This window comes from Danio rerio, chromosome 5, assembly GCF_049306965.1.
Source record: "Danio rerio strain Tuebingen ecotype United States chromosome 5, GRCz12tu, whole genome shotgun sequence".
In the NCBI taxonomy this organism is placed as follows: Eukaryota; Metazoa; Chordata; class Actinopteri; order Cypriniformes; family Danionidae; genus Danio; species Danio rerio.
The window spans coordinates 58,817,781-58,845,400 of record NC_133180.1 but is presented as its reverse complement, the minus strand read 5'-3'; the positions used below and the strand labels follow the sequence as shown (position 1 = coordinate 58,845,400).

The 27,620-nt window shown below is 38.3% G+C and overlaps 1 protein-coding gene across 1 annotated transcript; it reads right to left on the bottom strand.

The window, feature by feature from the left end:
- Positions 1-9,961: 9,961 nt before the first annotated feature.
- On the bottom strand, positions 9,962-24,322 carry LOC141385612 (uncharacterized). The gene is made up of 6 exons (XM_073951449.1): positions 23,503-24,322; positions 20,239-20,458; positions 18,583-19,610; positions 18,396-18,465; positions 18,134-18,299; positions 9,962-10,569 (listed from the first exon to the last, which is right to left on the bottom strand). The coding sequence occupies exons 2-6, from the start codon at positions 20,444-20,446 to the stop codon at positions 10,407-10,409; spliced, it is 1,635 nt and encodes a 544-aa protein (XP_073807550.1). The 5' UTR covers positions 20,447-20,458; positions 23,503-24,322; the 3' UTR covers positions 9,962-10,406.
- Positions 24,323-27,620: the final 3,298 nt, after the last annotated feature.

Genomic DNA, 27,620 nt, shown 5'->3' with positions numbered 1-27,620 from the left:
GTTACTTTTTGACCTATTCAGTACTGTGAGTTCATTTCACTTTTTTTTTTTTTTTTTTTTCATTCCCTTCAAATATAAATTACTTTTCTGTCTTAATCTCTGACATAATTTTTCTCTCAAATCTTGGTTTAGTTTACACAAAATAAGTTTTCCCTAATTTATAACTTAAATATTTAATTCCATCAACTTCTAACCCAAATTTTTTTTTTAAGTTATCAAAAACTGTCTTTTATTATCTTTTTTATCACCACCATGCATTATAATTTATCCTCTTATGTTCAATAATCTCTATGAGTTAATCTATGAAAATGAACCAAAATAATTTAACATTCTTCATAATTTATCATTTTAACTTTACACATTTAAAGTTTCATTGTACATTATCATCTAAGACTTTTCTTACAGTTTACGTGATACTTTTCTTTTTATCAAATTGACAGGAGTCTGATTTGATACAAGAATGGGTAGCTACACTTTTGCTCTTATTTTGCCCTCTGAGTGGTCACATTGTACTCAATTTGGACTATAGGTCGACTGCTTTGAGATGGACTGCCAGACTCCCCCTCCTCACACCCTGAGAAGACAACTGGTTCAAAGATTGGTGTAGTCTTTTCTGTGGTGTCCATATCAGGGCACAGTGTTTCCCCCTTCTCTCTTAGTGCTGGCTTCTTTCATGGAGCTGTTGTAAAGTTCTGGTGGAGCGCTTTTTCTCTTTGATCAGTTCATCATTAGCTTGTTTGCCTCTTTTTAGTGTCTCTGAACATAAGTAGCCTTTCCAGTCCTCAGTAATTCCTGGGCATGCAGTGTCTGCCTCACTGCTTTCACAAATGTCCACAGCCAACAGTTTGTCCATTGTGTTTTTCAAACACCTTTTCCATTTGCCAGTGCCCTCAGAGATGTCTAGTAGATAAGAGACCACAGTCCCCCAAAGTCCATCCCTTTGTCCTCCTAATTAATATATGGAATTTAGCTCATGACCTATAAAAGTCTTTCCTTCTTTCCCATTTTTTTCCATCAAATGGAGACTCCTCTCATCTATTTTTCCTCTTTACGGTTTTAACAGTTTATTTTTCTCTAATTCATAATCATTTTATCATATGTAAATATGTTTAATTTTCTATTTCTTTAGTGTCCTTCTAAATAATTTCTTTAGCTTCAGATTATGCTTTACTTTACATTTCTCCTCATCTATGCTAGTGTTCCTTTACTAACCACTCATTTTTACATTGTAACATTTTCTATACTCAGTTTCTATTTTTTCACTGCTTACATCAAATGTTTCTTCTGTTTGCCATTTGTCATTATCTTATCTTTTATTTTCTCTGTCACATATTTTAGTATTGCATTTTTATTTCCATATCTGTTTTTCCATACCTGATTTAATTCAACAATACTACATGGTGGCCCAATATCTGGTATAACAGTTCAAAATCATTACTGCTATACCTCAGGGTTCATATTATTACTTAAACTCACATATTTATTTAATAAAAGCATTTTTCATTTTTGAATTGCAATGCATACTTATCAATTTAGCTTCTTACTGCATAAACTTTAAAATTTATTTTTTAACTCACTCTAACGCATTCTTTAACATTTACCTAGCTTCTATGATTTTCATCTGAATCACTTTACTTCACTACAAATAAATGACATAGCTGACTTTGAGAAAGATGACAAAACATTTTTTTTTCCTTAAATCCAATCAAATTCTCTAAAGTCAATTATTTCTTTAAATTGTTACTGCTTTTTTCTTTTTATCTTATCTGTTCAATGTGCCTATATTGTAAGCATATTTTAAACATCTAATTTTATCTATGAAACAGTGGACTTATTTTTTCCTATTTCTATTTTATTCTTTTTCCTTTCTGTAATTTGAGTTTTCAGCTCTTAGGTTTTCTTATACATTTTAAAGCTTATTTTGTTACACATTTTATAAATAAATCTTCAATTAATCACTATTTATTTTTCAAGTTTTCTTTTTCTATTTTATTCTCAATCAAAGAACTAACTTATATGTTATTTATTCATACTTATTTAGTAAATCTATTTGTTTATTAATACATTCTTTTACTCTATACTTCCTTTATCTCTATATATATTGATCACTATGACTTCATTTATTCTTTTTCATTAGTAAAGTTTCAAACTCTTTTCTATATAATATAACTCTATTATTAGTTTTTCCTCATTTAATTTATCTTACTATACTACTTTATAATTTATCTATTCAGTAATAACTTATATTCTATCCAAATTATGTTAATGTCTATGTCATTATTTCATCTATAGTTTGATCTCCTCTCATTAACTCTCCTCTTCTCTGTTTCCCTAGTGCTGTAAATAGGCAATCTATTGTTCACACATGGACACCATAAATCTCTCTCTTACCCCCATCCTGAAGCAGACTGTCTTTCACCTATTGTTATGTCAGGAATTTCAGTTCACTCTGCCTATTGTTCTTTTTTTAACATATTCAACCTTAAAACACAAAGATAATTTCAGAAAAATGTTTAACTATTATATTATTCTGCCTTTTACTCTGTGTCTTTCAAATGCAACATGTTCCATTAGTTTTGATTTAAGAGACTCCTCTCTTTATATCATAATCTCTTCTCTTAAACTGCATCAATCACTAGTCCTATTGTTCTTTAAATCACACCACACATATGCAGCCCTCCTTTTATATTATAATATACTATAATCATTATTTTAACCTACTCCTTATTGAAAACATACTTTTAAACACATTCACACTTCTAATCTTATTACTTTTCCTCTTCTCATTCACTCCTCTCCTCCACTCAGTGTAACAGGAGCTGCATCCCCCCATCCTCATTCCATTCAAGGAGGAGGAAGGCAGTCTTCTCTGCCCACCAATGTGGACTATTTTGCCACAATCTGAAGCAGCAAATACACAAACACTTCAATTAAATAAATACTCTACACTACACTCCTCTTGAGTGACCTGTCCGAGCAGCCCTCTAACCTTAGAGCGGTAACCACAGGCTTTCGCCTACCCATGCAGCCCTTTGTTTATCTCATTTAACAAAGCGGTATCGTAGGTCTTAGCGCGCATCTCTCTACTTTAATCTGCTTTAATCTCTTAACTGTTACCACACATTAAGGACTCTCTCTTAAAACTTATAAATGCTCTATGCATTTCTTACATCATTATTAATTTCCCAAATCTGGGTAACAGTTACTAGTTAATGTTTATCCTATCCATCAAGGCCCACTTAGGAAAACACAGATCATTTGCATACCTTACTCTGCTTTAATCTCTTAACTGTCACCACACATTAAGAACCCTCTCTTAAAACTTATAAATGCTCTATGCATATCTTATATCATTAATAATTTTCCAAATCTGAGTAACAGTTACTAGTTAATGTTTATCCTATCCATCAAGGCCCTCTTAGGAAAACACAGATCATTTGCATGCAAATTATTTTTCTTCTGTTATTCAAAACCCCTTTTTCTTTAATATCTTTTTTACATTTACTTTTAATTCTTTAAAGCTGGAGAAACAGTTCAAGTGTATTTACCTGTACAAGCAGGTCCTGGCAGAAAAAACACAAACTAATAAGCATAAAATCGCTTACCGTTTTTTATTGTGGCCACATATTTGTGTTTTCTCTCCAGTCCAGCATGCACAGCAACACCAGTCCTGCTCCTTTCCAGCCCACCCAGGGACGCCAAATGTGGTGGTTTTCTTGGTTATTCTCTTACTAAATCAAACTCAGTCTGGAGGTTATGAATATCAGAAGAATATACTTTATTGTCGACAACAAAGGAGAACTTTCAGGAGACCCCCAGTAGCATCTCTGTCTGAAAAATTCTGCCTCACTCCTGTTCTTGGCTTATTTAAATACCCTTTTACATCCGTTGTTTTCCTTTGTTCTCCATATATTACACAAGATACCTCCTAGTTTAACCCCTGACCCCAAATACCACCTCTGACATCTGTTTCCTGAGACACCTCAGGCTCTTTTACCACTCTCTTTTCATCCCTTCTTTTATGACCCCTAGTTGTTTCCTCAGGCCATTTCCCCTTTCAAATTGTTTTAATGGTATGCAAGTCTACAAGCAGATTATACACATATAACCTGAATATATAGATTAACTTCACACTCCAAAGAGCACAAAATCCACCTCACCTGTTTGAGTAACTCAAAGCAAGAGCTCAGAGACTAAAACGAACACTTAAATGCCAACCAGGCAGGCTGATGGTGCAAATCATGAGCCAAACTGAGGTTCAACTCACATACATCGCTCCCATTCAAGTAACGACTGTCCCCATGACTGCAGTGCACCCCGTGTACCCGTTGCCAATGGGCACATACCTGAGGTCGCGGAAAACTGCTGGAACCCGCGAGAACCCGAACTCAACAACATAGACGGGTCAAGGTCGCTACTCTGCAGCCTTCAAACCAGCTAGCAACCCCAACGCTTGCTGCCCCAGGCCTCAAATATAATATATATATAGACACCTTTAACGACCGGTGATAGGCACCCACACTTTTCACAGCCAACAACGATGGCTGTCACCCTCAAGAAGCCCCACTCAGGCCAGACCATGCCAGAGGCCTGCTCTGTCATCATCAAACAAGACTCTGTGGTGCCAGCCTATACAAACAGGTGCTCTATATGGCTCTCCATACAAAAGGCCGAACTCTAAACCACACATTGGGTTTTTCTTCCAACCAACAACAGAAGGCATAAAACTGGGCTTCATCCTGGAAGCCATACTCTAAATTGAACTGTCCTCATGAACAGTATATGTCTTGTGTAATAGCTGCATGGCAACTGACATAAAAATCCCCAAAGATTACCTACTGGGACGATTGGTCAGCTACGAGTTCCATTACTTTGAACTCTTGGGCCAATTATTGGCCTCACCCTACATGCAACAACACCAGAGGGGAGCTTAGAAAACACAGACTATACTGTTCAATTCCAGCTCGCCACACTCACGTCTGTCTTACCAGTAAACAAAGAACCGGTAGGCAGAAGTGAGCTCACAGAGGACTAACTCCTTGCCGTGTGCCCAGCCACTCGTCACCCTATCACTAACATGGATGAAGACAGGGCACTCTCCTCAACAGAACAGACATGCTGAGGCCACGCAGGATGATGCCAACCGACAAACGTCAGCACATCCTGTATGACTACAACGGTGCCCTCACTAAAAACTCTTTAGACTGCAAGTCCCACTGACCTTCACATGGAAATACCCAACTCCATGGTGGAAAAAGGACATCTGTCAATACAACAACACCTACTCTGCACCCATCTGGCCCGTCCTCAAGCCAAACGTCAAAGGGTGCCTGGCTATAGAAAGCTAAATCAGCAAATGCATTGTCATGAGGGCCAATGACACCACTGGAACAGGAAGTGCCCAGAAATCAAGGACCAACCATCTTCTCAACGCTTGATGTGGTCCCCGCCTTCTGGACGATAACTGTACATCCAAATGACCAGCATAAGCTAGCTTTCACCATGAACAACAGACACTAAACAATCATGAGGTGCCCCGTCGGCTAGGCCAACTCACCAGCTGAAAGCAACACCCTCCTGAACAAAGCATATCCCGATGCTTATGTTAGAGGCAACCTCATCTACGTTGATGACATCCTTAATAAAAGTACCCCCGTGTCTGGCCACTCAAAGGAGACAGACCATGTCCTACAACATTTGACTTTGGCTAGCGCAAAAGACTACCGCCTAGCAAGGTCTCCGAACTGAGCAGCTCCCTAAGTGGGTGCAACTACTCCAAACACATCATTAAGAACTTTTCAAATACTTCTAGACCCGTGACCACCATGTTCAAAAAGGGCTGTCCTTCTGTTTGACGGAAGGTCAACAGCTGGCCACGACTGAATTGAGACAATGTCTGGGCATATGCAAGTAAGACACTCCTTGCGCCAGAAGGCAAATACTAAGACAGTGGGTGCCATTTCAACAGCTATTCTCCCACTTCTTTGGAGCACAAAAGCCATCATAGACACCTGCCACCAACCTGTCATGTTACTGAACAGTCAGCACATCCGGGATGGCATAAAGACTAACGCCAGTATGGCCATGCGGCCGATGGCCCCCTAGGGCCACTGTATTGACACGCGTTACACCTTAAGCCACAAATCCACGCTGGGTAACAGCCTAGCTGTTTACCAAGACTGTACAACTGACAGACCATTTGCAACGCCGTAGAGGAGGAACCCCAACCACCTCTGCCAACCTGTCATTCAAGTACTCCAAGTACTGGGATGAGAATGCGTGCCAAGGTATGCCTACAGCCAGTGTCGATGGATGCTCCCACAACCACCGCAGTATGCAGAAATGGCAGCCACCATTGTAACCCTTCAAAGCACAGCAGCCCATGACATCAGAGTGCACTTAGCTGCACAGACTCCAACTTGCTAGACTCTGTTTCACGTTCCACCTTCCAGGGTTGAAACAAAAGGCTTCAGAACTGCCCACCACAAGCCCGTGAAACATCAACACTTTTTCTTTTCCCAAGTAGGCGACCACAACACTGACAACCACATCATGGTCGTCTACAGAAAAAAGATAAGAACAGTTCAAACTTTCAGGCACTGACAAAGACCTGAATGACTGGACCGATGCCCTTACCAAGAAGGCGCATCACACGGTGGACCATGGTCACCATCCTACCAAAGCCCAGAGATCTGGCTGCTGTAACCGGCAGCCAACAACCCTGCCTAACCGAACACAGTTGCCACATCCAATCTCACCAGCCTGACAAATGTCGACAAACAACATTGCGAACACGTAGGCGTCTGACTCCTCATGTCAGACCAGTTTTATATTTACTTTCATTTTCTCTCTTGTTTTGTTTGTTTTTCCACCACTCACCCCACCTACCACCCGATCCTTCTTTCTGACCTCAACTTCATCGCAGATGTTACTCAACACCTCCTACATCTTAAAAAACAGGCGCGTGTGAATCATTTTTGGATTGTCCCTGAAGACCCCACGACACCACAGTTCGTGCTGCCTCAGAGCCAGAGGGGGGTAATGCTAATGTACTGACCCTGCACACAGCAAAACATGCCCAGGGCGCTGATTCACCGAGCACCACAGCAACACAGAGGAACCATCCTCTCATGATCAGACACCCAAATGGATCGGGCGGGACACTTCCATGGGCTCACAAGGAGCAACAATTTTTTTTTTTGTGTTTCTCTCTCCTTCGCTTTCTCTTCCCCTTAAACTCATATGCCAGTACAACATGTGGGTAGAGTGTCTCTCAGCACCGACGACACAGCCCAGACCATGGCATATCTTCTGATGATGTAAACAACTTAGACAGAGGCACCCCCCCTGCACTACCAACATCACACAGGAAGGGCAAAGACTCCTGGTTGTGTACGCTCAGCTGCATAGCAGCCAACCCTCAAACCTACGTATCACAACCAGAGTAACAAACACTGGACTACAAGCCAGGAAAGGGGGTAGAGACCCTGCAACCGGTGTCAGTGGAATGCCCAGCCAAGCACAGTCATCACAGACACCACCTACTCTCTCCCCTGTTCCCTCTCTCTCTCTCTTCCTTTTCTACACAGGATGCAGCCACGATCCTGTACCTCAGTCGCACCAGAAGACCACTGCAACCTCACAACTATACTCCTCTATCACTCATCTCTGGAAAACTGCGGGACAACTACCACTCCGTGCCTCCCAACAGCCGGGAAGCACACATTAACAAGGGCTTTGCCATTCAATAAGATGCAAGCACCAGTGGACAAGTGCACCCCTGACCTCCCCCTCAAACCTTTCCTGCGTTAAACCAGGAAGGGGGGGGGAAAGCATGAAGAAACCAGGTCAACACTGCTTGAGTCTAAGCCACGACTCGTCGACCCAGCAACGGAGGTCGAAGGAAACTCATCTCCAACCCATCCTGTACGTCAAGTTAGATCTCAACCAACGAGGTTTTCTTCGAACCTCCTTCGTTGCAAAGGGGGGATATGTGTAGCGTACAGTCCACAGATAAAATTTGAATAGAACAGTTGAACAGCTGGTTTCTTCATCACTTCTCAGATCAGAAAGTCCATTGTAGCATTGCATAGCAATTCTTATGGTCTTGCCTCATGAAGTTCCATAGGAGTTATTGAGGTCTGATATTCTGGAGAGATTTAGCCATCTTACACTGTGATCTTGTAACTATTTCAAAGACCAGTCTAAAAATGTGACAATATATTTTAAACATGTTCATCAAAAGATTGTCGTACAAATAGTTATTTTTAAGTTGTATGCTTACATCCTGACAGACACATTAAAATATTATAGATTTAGAACAAAACAAAAGGTTTGTCCCAGGAAGTGCAGTTCTTTGCCGACATGACTGTCTGCTTTTACAAAACAGTATGATATGTACTTTTGTACATTTCTAACACTTTCACAATGTTGCATCAAAGTTGTAGAATAGTGAATAAAAAACACTTTAATATTTCAATTTGTGGAAACATTCCACAAATCACAACCAAACAAGCCAGAGGCCACAGCTTTACATACCCTGACATATATTTACCTTTCAAAAGGCTAAATATTCAATTAGTACAATCAGAAGCTTTAACTATTTACCAAAATGTCAAGCACATAATGTTTAATTAAATTTATTAGCTTTTTATTTCAACTTCATTATAAGTATATCACTAAAATTATAGGCCAGAAAATAGATTTAGTGTCACATAACATAAAAATAAAACAAAAAATCTTAATGCTACAAACATAAGCAAACAGTTTTGATACCCTTTGTATCAAATTGGTGAATGATGAATGATGAATGATTTCTTCTCAATCATTCTTTCAAAAAGAATACTATCATGAAAATTTTCAGTTAAGTATGTGACTGCTTTGAGCCCTTATAGGAAACCAAATAAACAACTGTATTGAACAATTCAAACTGCTGAATAATTTTAAAAAGCGTGTACACATTTGCATAAAAACCATTCAAATTTGTTTTATTGTCCATTTTAGCAATGAGTTTTAAAATGTTTGCAGCTGAGCATTATATTTTGTCAACCTAAAACTTCCATGAAATGTAAAATTCTATAATATTAGTTCTCTAAAATTTTTAATTGTGAATACATTTACGGTATGACCCTGTATTTTTATTTTTTAAGTTTTTCAGCAAAATAGGTATTCCTACATCATCACTGATATGTCTTAAATAAAATAAAAGATGTTAACTAAATGTTTATTCGTGACTTTTATGACACCATGGCAGATGTTCATAGTACTGCCCTGTGAGTGAAGGCGGGCCTGATTGAATGTGTAGATAAAGCGACCCATTATTACTTTTAGCAACCAAGGAGTAATGCTTTTGGGTAAAGTCACTGATACCAAAGCTTTCTACAAGAACCCATTGATCAGGAGTAAAAAGAAGATTAAAGACATAAAAAGGTACTATCTTAAAGGTATCTAAAGGTACTATAGGACCTACTTTGGTCTTGTTTACACTGAACTAGGACTGAACTATCCCTACACTGTAAAAAATTTACTGTAGAATTTACAGGAATTACCTGGCAAAAAAGTTGCCAATAATGTCATGTAAAAATGTTGTAAATTGCTGTAAAATAGATTACAGTAAAATACTGTTAATCCATTTACAGCTAATAATTGTATTTGAAATACATTATTTTCTTGTGTTTTTTACAGCAATACAAAATTAACTTGTATTTTACATTACAGTACTTTCTTGTAATTCCACTACATTACAGTATTTACCTGGCAACTACAGTTGCCAATAAAATCTTGTAAATACCCCAAAACCCAAGATGTTGTTGTAATAGTTTTACATTGAAAATGCTGTAAATCATGATTTTTTTACAGTAGGCAAATCTATTACTTGTTGTTTTAAATGCATTACACTATACACCAAACATACACTATACATTTTTAATAATAAGAATAAAAAAACAAATGCAAAATTATTGTAATAACAGTATTTATTTTTTATTAAAGACTTTAAATTTGAAGCAATATTCTGGGTTGATTAAAACTCAATAAAGTGAATCAGCTATGCCAAAACACTTTACCACATTTAAACAATTTCTTTTAACAAAATTATCTATATTCACTAAGTGTCAAAAGTGGCAGTGAATAAAATATTTTGAACAATATACCAAATGTTACAACATCACGTGTCTATACAAACAATTGTATTAAACTATTTTTTTAAAACTGACAGCAGAGCACACTAAGAGTTCAACTTGTAAAATAACATTTCTGTTTCTGAACATTGCTGAAAAACAGTCTCAAAATTTCAAAAAATAAAGTACAAATAGCTTTAAGATGTTCTTGAACAATCAAAATATTATAAATGTGCGTCTATAACAAGTTTGTTCATTTTGCAGAAGTCCTGTATTTGAACTTTGAACTCACATGCTTAACCATTCAAAGTCCATTAGCTTTCTGAGAAGAGTACAAACATGAGGATTGACTGTGTGGTTCCTCTTCTCTGAGACCTTTCCACCTTTTTTTCCTCCAATCTTTGCTGTGGTTGCCTTGGTCCCAGTGGGTGGATTGATTCCAACAAAGCATCTGCACAAAGACCAGTCATAAAATAAAGACAGGAGCTTTTCAATAAAATAAAACTACACTCCAAAAAATGCTTTTCTTACTTAGATTTTTTGTCTTGTTTCTAGTCTAAATATCTTAAAATTCCTAAATCAAGAAGCATTTTCTACACAAGAAAAACATATAGTCTTGTTTTGAGAAATAATATGCCAAAATTAGGAGAGTTTTTCCTTAAAACAAGCAAAATGATCTGCCAATGGGGTAAGCAAAATAATCTTACGTCAAAAGAAAAAAACAAGATTATTTTGCTTACCCCATTGGCAGATTATTTTACTTGTTTTAAGGAAAAACTAACTTAATATTGGCATTTTATTTCTCAAAACAAGACAATATGTTTTGCTTGTCTAAAAAATGCTTCTTGATATAAGAAATTTTAGATATTTAGACTAGAAACAAGACCAAAAATCTAAGCAAGAAAAGCATTATTTGCAGTGCAGTTTCTGCACAAAACACTCAAAAATCATACATGATTCAGACATTTTTTCCTTCGGTTGAAAATTAAGGTTTTAACTGATTATGTGGTCTGTTGTGAGTTTTATAATGCAAGTAAATGACTACCATCACTTTGAGAGTAAAAAGATATAACAGATATATTGTGGTCATATGAAGGGAAACAATCAGTTTGTACAAAAAACTGTTTGTACAGCACTGCCATAACAAACTAATCCAGAGCTCAAGCTTTCTGTCATGTGATGGAACACGCAACCAGAAACACACATGAACTGAATTTATTATTTACAACAGAGGTACAATGTGTGTAAATAAGAATTATTTTGGTTCACACAAGATTTACCATTAACATGTCTTTCTGTGAAAGAAAACTCAAGCTCCAGAGTTGTCTGGCTAATCCTGTACATGGTTTAAAAGTAGAATAATTATCATCATAATTAGTTTCTTGCAAAGACTGATAATTTAACTTTTGCATGAGACTATAATAAATCATTAAGTCACCTAAACTTTGGATAGCCTGAGGGTAAATAAATAAATAAAAAAAGCATTGAGTTGTATTAAAGGGGTAGTTCAACCTAAAAACTCTGGAAGTGAATGATTAGATGTGTTTTTCTTTCATCAAAATATATTCTTTTGTGTTCAACAAAAGCAAAGAAACTAAAAGATGTTTCAAGAGTTCACACTTAGCTGATGATTGATTATAAGCAAGTTTAGCATGCTGTCCCGGGAGAGAGCCCTGAGCTCGAAGGTTCTTGAGCCCTGGGCTCCCTCCCGTTTGGAGTAAGAGAGGGGAGCCTCGAGCTCAGGTAGATCTCGACAACTCCCCTTTTTATAATAGCTAAAGATTAAGATTGAAGGCTATTAAAAGATATGCTGCATTATTAGATTACCTGTATTGAAATTTAGATTTAACGATTAACTTGTTGTACATGTTTTTGGAATGTGGGAGGAAACAGGAGAACCCGGGGAAAACCCACGCAAGCACGGGAAGAACATGCAAACTACACACAGAAACGACCACCGGCCTGTTAAGGAACTAGAACCGGTGACGTTCTTGCTGTGAGGCGACAGTGCTAGTCACTGAGCCACCGTGCTGCCCTATGGAGGGAAAGGTGAAAAGGTAGGGGTGGAAGGGGGGATTCTTCAAATCGAAGATGACTGTAGTGAGAAAACCCTGGCTCTTTATAGTGGTTAGGAATGGCCTGATTGGTGGATCAAGCATGCTAATGCAGAACCAGCCGTGTTCAATCATAATCACGTGCTCCTCTCGAAATTAGTTTATGAATAAACTTCACTTCAAGAGTTCACACTTAGCTGATGATTGATTATAAGCAAGTTTGGCATGCTGTCCCGGGAGAGAGCCCTGAGCTCGAAGGTTCTTGAGCCCTGGGCTCCCTCCCGTTTGGAGGAAGAGAGGGGAGCCTCGAGCTCAGGTAGATCTCGACAACTCCCCAAAATGCTCCGCTCAGGACAGCAGCCGCGTATTTGAAGAACCCCTCAAAAGGCACAGGAGATTAATGCCATATCTGACTGCTGAAAGTGATACAGAAATAGCTTGGAGGAGCAACAGAGACTGGTGTGGGTGTAAAAATTAACTGAAAGTGCTTATGTATGACTTTGTGTGCTCCCGTGGCCGGTTAATTGTAAGGACCAGCGGGAGAGTGAGTGGGGTAAGTGTAAAGGTTTAAAACATATGTGGTGAGTTTCGTAAAGGTTTAGTATAGTAGTGATGGAAAATGAAGCTGTAAGATTCTGCGGAGCTGTAGCTGCAGATGAGAAGCGGTTAACTGATTAACCGCTTTGGCAGTCCAATGGGGGGTGTGTCAGTAGTGGTATGGATAAATGGTAGTGTGCATGAGCTCCGGTGGAGCGACACTGCTGCAGCAGTGGTGCAGGGGGGATGAAGCTCGGCTGAGCGTCTCTGCGACTGCAGAGGTGCGGTGGTAGTCAGTACTAAGGGGAAGAATACGCTTCTGCAGAAGCGTTTTAACTGCTTTAGCAGTGCTGGGAGTGACAGAAGTGGTATAAGTGTAATGGAAGTGTGCATGAGCTCCAGCAGAGCGTCACTGCTGCAGCAGTGGTGCAGGGGATGTAAATGATGCTCGGCTGAGCGTCTCTGCTGCTGCAGAGGTGCAATGGAAGTCAGTATTTGTAAGGGAAATACGCCTCCGCAGGGAAGTTTAACTACTTTAGCAGTGCTGGAGAGTGTATCAGTATTGGGTTGCTAATTGAAAGTGTATATGCGCTCGCTGAGCGTCACTGCTGCGGTAGTGATGTGGAGGGGAGTGATGCTCGGCTGAGCGTCTCTGCGACTGCAGAGGTGCGGTGGTAGTCAGTACTAAGGGGAAGAATACGCTTCTGCAGCAGCGTTTTAACTGCTTTAGCAGTGCTGGGAGTGACAGAAGTGGTATAAGTGTAATGGAAGTGTGCATGAGTGTGCATGAGCTTCAGCAGAGCGTCACTGCTGCAGCAGCGGTGCAGGGGCTGTAAATGATGCTCGGCTGAGCGTCTCTGCTGCTGCAGAGGTGCAATGGAAGTCAGTATCTGGAAGGGAAATACGCCTCTGCAGAGACTGCTTTGGCAGTGCTGGAGAGTGTATCAGTAGTGGATTGCTAGGTGGAAGTGTATATGCGCTCGCTGAGCGTCACTGCTGCGGCAGTGATGTAGAGGGGAGTGATGCTCGGCTGAGCGTCTCTGCGGTAGCAGAGGTGCGGTGGAAGTCAGTATCTAAAGGGAAGTGCGCTTTGGAGAGCTGATTAACAGCTGTGTAGCAGATAGGAATCAGGCACAGTAGAGCGACTCTGTGGCTGCAGGGGTGCATAGGTATTCAGAGTCTGGTGCATTATATGTGTGAAAGCAATACATGTTCCCGCTAAGCCTTTACAGCTGTATTATTGCGGGGAGTGTGGTGATGGAAAATAAATTGATACTACAATGCAATGTAATTAAGTGGAGCTGCTGTAAAGGTGTGATGGTGGTCAGTATGTAAGCAATACGAGTTCCCGCTAAGTCTTTATAGCTGTATTGTTGCGGGGAGTGTGGTGATGGAGAATAAATTGATGCTACAATGCAATGTAATTAAGTGGAGCTGCTGTAGAGGTGTGATTGTAGTCAGTATGGAAGCAATACGAGTTCCCGCTATGCCTTTATGGCTGTATTATTGCGGCGGAGTGTGATAATGGGTAAATTTTTGAAAAGTGTACATGTGTGCTCTTAAAGAGCTTCACTGCTGTGGCAGTGGGAGCTTGGGGCTACCACTGTGGGAGTCCGAGCTGCGGAGAATGAGTGCAAGTGAAATTGAAAAATTATGAAGAGGAAGAGAAGGGAAGTTTAATAAAATAAAAAGGGAAGTTTAGTAAAAATGAGACCTATGCAACTAAGACAGAAAGTAGGATGAACAGACAGAGTCGTGCGGCTTGGAAACTAGGTTGAAGTCTGCAACCGAGAATCAGCTGGGCTTCTCTGAGGAAATATTGGCTAAGGCAACTTGAGGATTTAAAGGTGTTAGAGGACCAATGACAGAGTTTATATCTGTTGTTGGAAGACTGTTCAGGCAGGGCGTCACTGCTGCAGCATTGGTGCAGGGGAAAAAATAATCTCAGCAGAGCTTCACTACAGTTACAGAAGTGCAATAAAATCAGTGGTGCAGAGAATTAAGGCTAACAGCCGTCTCTGCAGTTGCAGCTCAGGCAAAGCTTAACTGTTGCAGCAGTGGTGCAGAGGGAGAATAAGGCTCGGCAAAGCGTCTCTGCAGTAGCAGAGGTGCAGTGGTACTCAGTATTAGAGCCTCACACGGAAATACTTAGTACTATTAGCAGTGATATTTAGAGATGAAAGTGAAAAAGGGGCTCAGCTAGAGCGTCACTGCAGTTGCAGTGATGTTAATGGGGTGTATAGTTAAGTGGAGCACCTAAACAGTCGATATTAGTAAGTTTTGAGTGCTCCCGCAGGGACGTTAAATACTGCCTTTAGTGATATGTAAAGATGAAGGTAAATAAGGCATATGCTAGAGGGTCACTGCGGTAGCAGTGGTGTTGTGGGTGTGCAACTCTGCGGAGCATTTCTGCAGCTGCAGCGGTGTAGTAGGCCAGTATGGAGGCAACTTGTGCTCCCGCAGAAGCATTTACTGCTGTATTAGTGCGGGGAGTGCAACGATAGCGGTATTTAGAAAATTTGTAAGTGTATGCGAGCTCATTTAGAACGTTCCTGTTGCAGCAATTGAAACTCAAGACAACCCCTGAATTGGTCGGAGCTGTGGTGAATGAAAGTGAATAGAAGTATAGGATAGTTTAAATTTGGAGAGAAAAGTTAAAGCTAGAAAAACAGGGAAGGGTAGTGAAGGAGCTCCTATGTTAAATAGAAAGGGAAATAGGAAGGAAATGACAGAGTCATACTTCATACCCAATAATGCATGATGGTGGAAGTTGGCTGGAGAGGATCGGCTGGGCTTCCCCGAGGTGGTATTGCTCTTTTGTGGTGTAAAAATGCTAAGAGGTTTAGAACCAGGGCCGGAGTGGGACACCTTTTCAACTCTGGAGTTTCAAGCCTCAGACCAGCCCACCTCAATTCACGACTGACTATATTAAAATAAGTAAATAAATATTTCCAAATCAGTTTCTAATGGCACAATCATGTCTTTTTTTTTTTTTTTGAGAAAACAGCTGCTTTAGAACTTCAAATGTTCTACAACCCTAACAGTATTATATGTCTTATCAATAAAAATGAAACCACTAAATTACTCTAGCAAGGATCGAACCCGGGTCCGCGGTGTCTTAACCTAACGTGCTAACCACTCGACCACAACAACAACAAAACAGAAAAGTTGCGGTAAAATAATGAATAAAAAGGCTGTGGTCAAGTAAATAAATTAAAAAGGCGACACTGCTGAGAGCAACAGATTCTGGAGCTAGGGACACCGGCCCTCCCCCCCCCCCCCCCCCCAAAAAAAAAAAAAAAAAAAGGGACCGGCCCACCGGGAATTCTCCCGGTCCTCCCGATTAGCCAATCCGGGCCTGTTTAGAACGGGTGTGTGGGGGAACGGATATCATCCTGCATCCCTTCATCCTGCGAAGATAGATCAGATATGGTTAGGTGTATTGTTGGATTGAAATGTCATACTTAGTTCAGAAGACTTAAATTAAAAAGGCTAGTGTGAATATGGCATCGAGGGTGTGGGCTATGTGAGTGGAAAAGTGTCATTTGCAAAGAGTGTAAATGTATTTAGAAATGGATGTGGAGTGTAATAGGTTGGATGAGGGTCAGCTTCTGCAACCAGCTGACATGATCTCTGAAATGAGAAAAACAAGAGAGAATCAGAAATGACATTACAACATGGTACATGTATGGCAAACACAATGAATTATTTTAGCTGATAACCATGCGGGGCGTCTTAATAAGAGCATGGGCAACTAAGTGTGGAAGTGCCTTTGTTAATGCATGGTACGAAGCCTCATTGTCGCAACGTGCAAAGATAGTAGAGGTAGGCATTTGTCCCTCCTAAGGATGGCAGATTAAATGGGAAATCTGCTCTTCTAGTGGTCCTGATGTACCTCTTGAAGACAGGGTAGGTGGAATTATAGTGGAGTTTAAACCCCTTGGTTTGTATCTAACGCAGAGTCAATTGATGAAACATCAGACATGTCAGAAATGTCCTCCTCTCATTCGTGGAAGTCAAAGCGGGAAGTTTGTTTCTTTGCCGTTTTCACATCTAACCAACTTGCCATTATAAGCTTATGGCTTATAAGTGTATGGACATGAGTCACTGGGGCATATTACGATTGGACTTCTATGCCTAATGCGTTGAATGTTTTTCAGTAGCAGAGTAAACTTTTTAGAAGTTAAATTGCTATCAGATGTGGCAGTGTTTTTATTTATTTATTTATTTATTTTCTTGATTTATACATTTTATAATTATTTATTTTCTTTATTATTTATTTATTTATTTATTCATTCATTCATTCATGTATTTATTTATTTATTTATCATCTGCCAACATCAAACCCTGAACTTAAAATTAATGTCACCATTTAGTAGTAATTGTGTAAATGTAATGATAATCATTCATGAGCTTGTCAAGAGAGAGGGTGGGACCATCTAAAATTTTTTTGAGAGTTCATTGGATGGTGACGCTTCTCCTTTCAGCTATAGGCTCGAAGGAGTGTCAATCAAAGTTGCAGTAAAAGGCTGGCGGCCATTTTGTTTGCCAGAGAACTAGTGTTATGATTGGAGACTTTATTGAATGCACCACAGCGAGTAGTTTGGAGGATTAACATGGATGTTTATCAATGTATGCACAAGTTGTGGACTGATGTTTTAAGGATTGGATTGTTTAGAACCTTGAATGAGAGGAGAGTCATTCTATTCACGCAAGAATCATCCTTTAAAGATGGACGTTTAATCTTAGTTGTAGTTTGTGAGGCTTCCCCTTAAAAAGTGTCATGTATGTCACTGCTGGTGCACCCTTAGAAGAGAGTTCAGCTTGGATCGCAGGCATCAAGAGTTTAGGCAAAGTTCATGGATGGTGATCGAGTTTTTACTGTGATCTTGTTGGAGAATTGATTGAAGACACAGAGATTGCATTGTGTGAGGCAATTTGAAGTAGAAGGTTTAGAAGTTGTAGTTGGATAAGTTGTTGAAGAAGTTGTTGTTGTTGTTGTTGTTGTTGTTGTTGTTGTTGGAGAAGTTGATGTAGCTGGAGAAGTTGTTGTTGTTGGAGAAGTTGTTGAAGTTGTTGGAGAAGTTGTTGTTGTTGGAGAAGTTGGAGAAGTTGATGTAGCTGGAGAAGTTGATGTAGCTGCGGTAGCGGCTGATGCAGAGTAGTGTATTCTTCAAATCGAAGATGACTGTAGTGAGAAAACCCTGGCTCTTTATAGTGGTTAGGAATGGCCTGATTGGTGGATCAAGCATGCTAATGCAGAACCAGCCCTGTTCAATCATAATCACGTGCTCCTCTCGAAATTAGTTTATGAATAAACTTCACTTATGACAAGTGTGGAAGAGTAAATGATGACAGAACTTTCATTTTTTGGTGAACATTCCCTTTAACATATTCATAATTCTATTTAAGTCATTTTCTTACCTTTGAACAAATTCGAGTGTGCAAGACGCCTGCTCCTGGTACACCAGATTGAAGTTGTAGTAGCTTGAAAACAAAGCTGCAAATCCAGCTATGAAATTGGGGTGTGGACCAAAAGCTACTTGTCCCTCGATGCTCAGCATCCACCGAGTTGCAGTGAGAATGTCACCTAAAATTAATAAATATATAAGCAACACTTACACAAAAATGCTTGCAAAGTTTATTTAATAAATTTACAGATTTATTACAGGACATTGTACATTACCTAAGACAATTAGTCTTGGAGAGTCTGGAAGCACCAAGCTTTTCTCCACATCACCTGCTGTTGCTAACACCTACAAGAAAAAAGTGTGTGTGTGTTGGGGGGGGAGGGGGGGTGTTTGATTTACATGCATTTACATTTCGGATATAAGAACAAAATATGTACTTTAAAAATACACTATAAGACTTACATCCGTCTGAAGAATCAGTGCATCATTTTTTTCTTTAAAGTGTGACAGAAGCACAAGGACCACACATGGAATGAAACTTGAAGCTCCACTATCATCAAACTTCAGAAGTATTCGCTGAATCTCATCTGTTTTGGTACCTGCTGGCTTTTGACGGAAAAACTGAAGAATCATCTTTCCTTTTTCTTCCATGGACTTCTCAAGTCTTTCCAAAATGCTGATGTTGGTAAGTGACTTAAAGTGGCTATACAGTTCTTTGGGTGTAAAAAGATATGGCCACTCATTTTTCAACTCAGCAATGGATGGTGGTGGACAGGCATTAATCGATTTACGTTGGAGGTAGTATTTAGCTTTCATTAATTGACTTAGATGTCCTTTTTGAGCTCCAGCTGGCCCCTTACAACTATAGAGGTCCTTCATTTCTTCCTGCTTTTCTTGGAGACTTTCTTCAGTATCATCAACAGGACACTCAGGCTGCCACCTTACACATCCATACTGGTCAGTAGGCCCTGGTCCAGTGTCTTCGGGTGGTGCATTTGAGGTCTTTTTTTGTTTCCTGCGTCTCGAAAATGAGCAGCCACGATTAACATGCTCCACTCTTGTTTTTAGTTGTATCAATAGGGATCCATAGCCAGTCCCAATTCTTGTGCCATCTTTCAAAACATCAGCAAAGCTTTGTGGGTACTGTTTAACAATCTTCTTTGCAACAATGAGACATTGGGATTTTGATGGATTTAACTCTGTCTGTCTCATCTCATCAACAATGATTCTCACCATTTCTCTGCGTTCTTTAGCTGTAGGGCGTCTACCCAGTGCAGTGGCAGTTTTAATACCAGAAGACATCCGATTCCATAGAACTTCAAAGTTTTCAGGCCATACAGTTAAATCGACAGTTGTACTGGAGCTGTTTGTGCTAGAGACACTTGGTGTACACGAGGAACTGAAATTTGAAGATGGTGAGTTTACTGGTGATACATCAAAGACTATGTTTGTGGATTCTAAAGGTGATACTTTGGCACAAACTGTTTTGTCTGAAAAAAAAAAAAAACACAACAAAAAAAAACATTTGCCCTAATATCCTAATACAGTTCAGGACCTATCAACTATGAACAATGACATAGTTCAAGCTATTTATTATTTACCCTTATGTTGTCTCAGACACAACTTACTTCAGTGGAACACAAATAAATTTAAAATAACTGTTATTTACATCCATACAGTGCAAGTCAATAGGGTCCTTACTTAGGCTCTTAAACTGTTCAGTTTCAAATAAGAAATAAAAGCATGAAGGTTATTTATCTGAATTCAATTTAATCAGGTATTATTAAACTAAGTTTAAACAGTTTAAACTGTCTTCAGTAAAATATTCTATTATGTTACATGGATGCTTTTAATTACCTTTATGATGACTAATTTCTTATTATTTAACTTGGAATGGATTGGGCCACATTGACATGCACTGTATAAACAAAATCACATTTCTCCATTAAAAAAATAAATAAATAAAACTTTGTTACTGCTCCACACATAAAAAAGGAAATGTTGAATGTGTTTGAGACAACATGTAGGTGAGAAAATTGTATCTATGTAAAGTATACCAATCAATCTGTAATGTCAAGCAATTTTGCACCAGTCATCATAAAGATGACTATGGCATACCTTCTATATTCCATGCATTGAGGAGCCGACGACACTGTATTGGTGTGATGGGATCAGGAAGATCGCCCTCTTTAACAAACTGCAAGTCAGATTTGGATTCAACTCCTATGCTTGCCAATTTGTTCAAAAGAGACACTAGTTTCTCCTCTGATAGCCCAGGTAGGACTGCCAATACAGCATCTTGTACGTCCTCATCCAACGTGGACATGCCTTTATAAATCTGGAAAAGAGTGATGGAAAACAATCACTGGTAAGTCGTTCATCGTGTACTGTGCTAATGGATAATAATCAAGGAGATTCTCTTGTTTTACACACAGGTAGTTAGAATCTTCAACTGTCTCTACAATGCAATGGACACCCATATCAACAAGTTGCACAGCCTGCTGCCTCCTCACAACAAAGAAGACAGATTCATTGCAATGAATTAAAATCAGTTGAATCTCACCTATGTGTAGACCTTTTTCATCTTGATTTAGTACAACGTACATGTTTCTTTTGTACTTTGTGCCTTTGTAAATGACTTCATTTGCAGCTACAGTGGAGTCATGAGTGAAACTGAATGCTGAAGTAGCTGCCTTGATGTTGTCATTGTAGTCACTGGTATAAAACTCATTTCCTCTTCCCACCTGAATTACAGGTGGAAAAAGATTCCCAGCACTTAAGTATGATTGTAAAAGTTGATGTCTCTCTGCTAAAGTAGCACACAGGTTCTTAAAGTTGTGCAATTTTCTTGCACACTGTTTGAAGTAAGTGTGCTTACTTTCAAATCTCATCGTCCAAAGACGAATCAGAGGGCCAAACTGGATTATGAGCTCTGGATAGTGACAGAGATAGTGATGTTTAGGTTTAAGGGGAAAACCTGGAAATAGTTCCAATCTAGACTGGATGTATTCTTCTATGAAGACACCCAAATAAGCAACCTGATCAGCTGTAATAGTTGGTGAACACACATGGACAACTATTTCTCTTAAAAGCAAAATCATGTTCCATGCACTACATTCGGTTGGGTTTTTTATCCTGTCACCAACAAACAAAGGAAGGACTCTCAACAGGCACCAATTTTGGACTGCGTGCCCACCTAACTTCTCACTATTTGGACAAAACTCCGGAGGTTTGTCATTTGCTTCACTACCAAGATAGGTAAACTGACTTATTCTTCTGTTCAGTTCTTCAAAAGTGAAATGCTTCCCTTTGTTTACCAGGTGGTTGATACATAATGCCAAGTCACTGGAAACAACACCCTCAAAAAGATCATGAACTAGACATGGTGGAAGACCAGGCCCACAAACATGAAAATAAAGCAGTTGGTTGAATACAGAGTCAAATTTGATACCAAATACAGATTCAGAGTTGGTTTCTCTTAAGTCTTTTATAATTTGCTGATATGACAGCTTTGTTCTTTTTGAACCCTCTGACAATGGACTGCACTCAAATGTTTGTCTGTCTACATCACAAAATCTACAAAAATAAGTACTTCTGCTGAAGTTCTCCAGGAAACCACCAATACCGTGCGACCCAAGGTTGTCTCCTGCTATTGCACACAGAGCCCCTTTAATAACTTTGCCATCCTTCAGTACAATGCCACTGTCCTCTAGGTCTTTTAGGTCTTTAATCAATCGATTTAAAACTATTTCCTGTCCAAAACACTTAAAATCCTGTTCCCTGCAGAGAAGAACAAGCTGCATCTGATCGATATTTGATCTGTTATGTGGTAAAGTATCACCAAGTGTTAAATAAACTGCAAAAATCTTGTGTTTTTTTCGACCTGATCCCAGAGGATTTACAACTTCGAAAGCATCTTGATAAAGGATCAATGCTATAGATGAACTGTCCATTTTAAATAAGGCACTATTAGCAATATTTTGTCCATCCCATGTCCTCAAACAAATCCATTTTTGGTAAGCGAGAATGAGATAGTTCATATTGCCTTTTGAATTTCTCTGATTTAAAAAGGGCATTGAGAGTTTCTTTTATAGGCACGTACTGTGCAAAGCAATCCTTCCCCAAGTCATTAGTACCCAAATACACAGGAACTGGCTCAATATAATTGAACTTGTTTTTAAAGACTGTTTTGCGACATAGATCTGTATGCAAAACAGAATTGCCTGCTTTCAGCATGTCATTTTTTTTTAGTTCTTCAATTACATTTATTATTGTGTCAGTACAAACACCATGTTCAGAAAATTTATCCTTAAGTTTTAGAAAAACATGTGCCTGAGCTAAATCATGTATTCCTTGGACTTCCTCAATTATTGTTTGAATTACAGATGAAGGTAATAGAAGTTTTGCTTGAAGTTTCAAATAAAACAAAGTCAAATTCTTCAGAAATAAATCATCTACGCTTTCAAAAATCTCACCTGGCTCAGGCTCTTCACTTTCATCTAGAGATGTACTGGGTTGACACTCAAGCTGTGATGGGTTTGCTAAAACTGCATCATGCAGGTGCTCAGGTTGATCATTTTTGTGTGTTCTTGAGATATGGGAAGCAAAAGTGGATTTTACGCTAAATGTCCTCACACAGCTTTTAAATGGGCATTTTATTTCCCTTCATTCATCTATATGATCTTTTAAATGCCTAATCAAATCCTTCAGACTTGTACATTTGTAAAGACAATATTCAATCTGGCAGATTAAAGTTATGTCTGACTGGTTAAATCTGCCACCTCTATGTGACTTTTGATACCCCTTATGGTCTCTATATAGATGAGATTTGAATGCTGCAAATTTTGTAAACACACGGCAACAGTCAGGTACACCACAGGTGAAGGAGCAGTTTGGAAAATTGCTGTGCACTTTCATATGCTGAGTATAACCAAGAATGGTTTTGCTCTCGTGCTGACATAATTTACAGAGATACATTATTCATCTATATTCATCTGAATTAAGTGTAGTAAGTGAATGGAAATTATTTGGACCAATAGCCTATTATCTTATCGCTGCGTTTTCTGCTTTAAGTTAAATTTTGTTACGCCAAGGAGCTTTGTTAACGTTCCTTCTGCAAATTTTAAACAGAAATTGAAACAGTAAAATTAAATGGAAAAATCCAACATGTGAATCCAGCATCCAATTTATGAAAACATTATATTTGTGATGCGAAAACAAAACTTTTGTTTATTATGTTTAGCCACAAGCCCTTCGAAAAATGTGGCGCTTTTCAAACAGTTAATACACTAACAACATGACGACAAAAACACGATAACACGGTGGCAATACGCTGATAGTTCATTAGACTTAGGCTATTATGTTTTAGTGTGTTTGTTTTACCTTTATCGATCAGATTCGAGTCACCTCCAACAACCTAATTCGCCACGTCTTGATTTTTCCACCAAAGTTCCTGAAACAAGATATTACATTTGAGTTACAATCTCCTTTAACGTACTAGCAAAACAAACTAGCTTAAAACATCGGAACTTTTACATGCAACTAAATGCACTGATATCACGTTGTACACAAATCAAATCACATCAATAAACCGAAACATGCAAATTACATTTAAATGATCGATCCAACAAAATCCAGCAGACAGCTATAAAAACATTAACGTTATATTTGTCGTGTTTTTCGAATCTGACTGCCCGCATAATGTAACATTAATGTAGCCTTACAAACACTCACGTTGCACTAGCCAAACTGCTAACTTAAGGCATGCTCGAATAAAAAAAAACACGACAGGTGAAAAACATGGTATTAAAACAATACGAGTATTTATCAGCATTAATGACTTATGTTTTTAGTCACTTGCCTATGTCGTTTGGGTTCGTACCGCATCCTGCAACCTAACTTTATCATTATGCACGGCTTTATTTGCTGACTAAAGAAGACATTTTAATTTAACGACACTCTGCTTCACTAAACAAATAAGTTTAAAACGATTGGAACTTTTACATATAATTAAAATGCCGTGATATCAGTGTGACAAATCATTACGTTGTTATATGTTTAATGAATCGCTTGCACGAAATAAACAAAAGAAGATATGTTTATCATTTATAGACGTAAACATGATGAACTTACCTTGAAATTAACGAATAATGCCTTCTGTTTTCTCCCGCTTGTCCAGTCCACCATATTTCAAATCTGCATCAGCCCGCGAAATTCCATAATTCCACACTACAACATGTTGTTGTAAAAACGCAGAATCTACATTGACACACCTCCTACCTGTATATTAATTTACAGTCCCCGTAGAAATTTGCAGTTAACAACTGTAACTCTTGGTTTAACCCATAATGCATTGCGAATTACAATAATAACTTGTGAAATGTTAAAACAATACATTCCTGTATAATTTTGCTGTAAAAACTACAGCATTTTGTTACAGTATATTTAAGGACACAAGCCGCATTTTTAAGGTACTAATGTTATGTAATTATGTAATGATATGTTCTACACAAATTATGGAACATACTTTGTATTGTAATTAAAAGAAAAATAAATAACGTTTTCTTAAAAATATTTTCTGATTTCTTCTGACAGCCTCCTTGCAAAGATGGCTGATTGCTATTGTTCTCAAAATGTGGACGGTGATGCGCATGAAAGGCCCGAGTGCAAGTGCGACCCTGTTTTTGATTGCCAAATAAGGTTTATTGTGGACGACATGTTTAAACAGCATTATAGGGACCATATGATCTTTCTTCTGGAGAAGATCATTAATGATGCGTGTGATTGTAATCATGATTGTACAGGAGATGGCAAACGTGTGAAACAACTCAAGAGAAAAATGGATGTTGTGAGAGAGGCCTTAAACTCACGGGCCGGTACGATAAATCAGTTGACACACCTGTGTGTTCGTAGCAATGGTGCTGTCTGTGCAACCATTACAAAAAAAGTGTTGATTTGGGGGTAACGCAGGTTCTATGTATGGCTACATATATAACAGATATTTGTGTGTCACTGGTTTCACAAAACAAAATAACAAATATTGCTGAGATTGTGGGAGTTATGACCAACCACATTCTACAACATGACAGAATGCACTTGGCAGCATTTCTTTGTTGTTTAGATATTCAGTAATGTCGTGATTGATCTGGTGTACCCTGTTTTTTCTTCAGTGTATGACTGTGTGTGTATATATATATATATATATATATATATATATATATATATATATATATATATATATATATATATATATATATTTTTTTTTTTTTTTTTTTCTTTTTCTTAGTTGATTTGTCTTTACTATTGTAATGCAATCCATGTTTGTTCATTATGTACTACTCTATTTCAGTGTATATTTATTCATTCATTTTCTTGTCGGCTTAGTCCCTTTATTAATCTGGGGGCCCCACAGCAGAATGAACCGCCAACTTATCCAGCAAGTTTTTACGCAGCGGATGCCCTTCCAGGCGCTACCCATCTCTGGGAAACATCCACACATACACACATACACACACACACACACACACTCATACACTACGATCAATATAGCCTACCCAAGTCACCTGTACCGCATGTCTTTGGACTGTGGGGGAAACCAGAGTACCCGGAGGAAACCCACGCGAACGCAGGGAGAACATCAGAACTCCACACAGAAACGTCAACTAAGTCAAGGATTGAACCAGCGACCCAGCGACCTTCTTGCTGTGAGGCGAACGTGCTACACACTGCGCCATGACATAGTATTGTTGATTGTCTCTGTTTTAAAACCAAAACATTTACAACTCAAACTTTCATGACACTTGAACAGAATACATATCTAATACACAGTACATTAGACACTGTTGCAAAAAGATGTTAATGCAGATTTAGTGGCAAATATTCATTTAGTTTTGTAGACAGATCGCACTATTGACAGATTGCACTATTATGTATTCTTTTTCATTCTTTTATAACCTGTTTTAACACATTTTATCTGTTTTTATCAGTTTTTAAAATAATTTTTATTATTTGTTTGTATTTTTCTTATACTTGTCTGTTTTATTTCTATTTATATAAAGCACATTGAAATGCGCTATATAAATAAACTTGCCTTGCCTTGCCTTTGTAGATTCATAGTTCTCGTGAAAAAAATATTGTGAAGAGTAAAACAACAAAAAATAATTGGCAGTAGAAATGGTATTGGTACAGTATTGCGTGTAGCATTCAACTACGATACAAATAACTGTGGCTATGTGTTGTTATTCATGTTACCTGGGACACATTTTAGGTTAACAATATTCCCATTTCAGGAGTTGAGCCCAGGGCGTTTAGATGAAACCCAGAAATTTTAACCATTAGACCATATTGGTGTAACTAATGTATGTAAAAAAACATCACTCCCCCCCACCCCCCCAAAATAAAACATTGTTCTTAGACACTCCAGAAGAAAGGAAATAACGTAAAGTAACTTTTAAGAATCAACAGTTTAAAAAAACATATAAAGTATGCTTTGTAACGTACAAACTCTGACAGTGCTGCAAAATTACAGATTTTTAGCACATGCATAAAAAGTTTACTTTTTGTGTTAAAAAAGAGCTACAGAGTGCACAATCAAAAGCTTGAATTAGGACAATGCTACTGGTTTGCAAAAACAAACCTCTAGACATGCGTTAAGTTTAATGAATATTATTTTAAACATCACTTTTCTGAGAGAAATGTACAGATATCGTTTTTATTTTTAGAGTGGAAAACATGTGGTTAGTTTTTAGATTATTAATTTGAAAATGTGTTTGACAATAAAAAAAAAAAAAAAAAAAAAACATTGTTTAAAGAAACATACACTCCAAACTAATTGTGTGTAGAGAGAATAATCTTGATTAAATTAGTTGGTAAAAGAAAAGCATCATTTACACTGTAAAAAAGTAATCAGTCTACTTTCAAGAACAACTTGTAAACTTGACTAATTTTGACAAATGTGTAGACTTACTAGATTAGAATTTACACTGTTATATGAACATATAAATGGTGGATCCAGTAGTTAACCTAGAAATTTTTACTATAAAACAACAAGTTTATTTAACTAAGGGCTGGAGCTGTACTGTTTTTAGGTAAACTGAGAGCCAATTTCTCTTCTTAAAATAATTATCAGCGTTTTCCATTATTTGGAATAATATTGTATACATATTTCTCTTTATATGATCAAGTATTTGCAATGATTTAAAAACAGTTTGAATCTAAGTTTGCATGCACGCACATACGCATGCACGCAGGCACGCATGCACACACACACACACACACACACACACACACACACACACACACACACACACAGTTAGCTGCATGTGGATATATAAATATCAGCACACCTAACAACATATAGTGGTTGGTAGGAGAGAACCATCATATACAATCAGATATATATATTCCATATCTGATATAAATCTATCTTTCACTAACAGTTGACAGGATGTTATCTAAAGTTTTCCTCATCATCACTCACACACTCACAAACACACCAAGAC

Coding starts and splice junctions, on each gene's coding strand:
- LOC141385612 (XM_073951449.1), bottom strand. CDS start 20,446: ATGTCCACGTTGGATGAGGACGTACAAGATGCTGTATTGGCAGTCCTA. Junction 18,466..18,582: donor CACTGATTCTTCAGACGGAT/GTAAGTCTTATA, acceptor TTTTTCTTGTAG/GTGTTAGCAACAGCAGGTGA. Junction 18,300..18,395: donor TCCAAGACTAATTGTCTTAG/GTAATGTACAAT, acceptor TATTAATTTTAG/GTGACATTCTCACTGCAACT.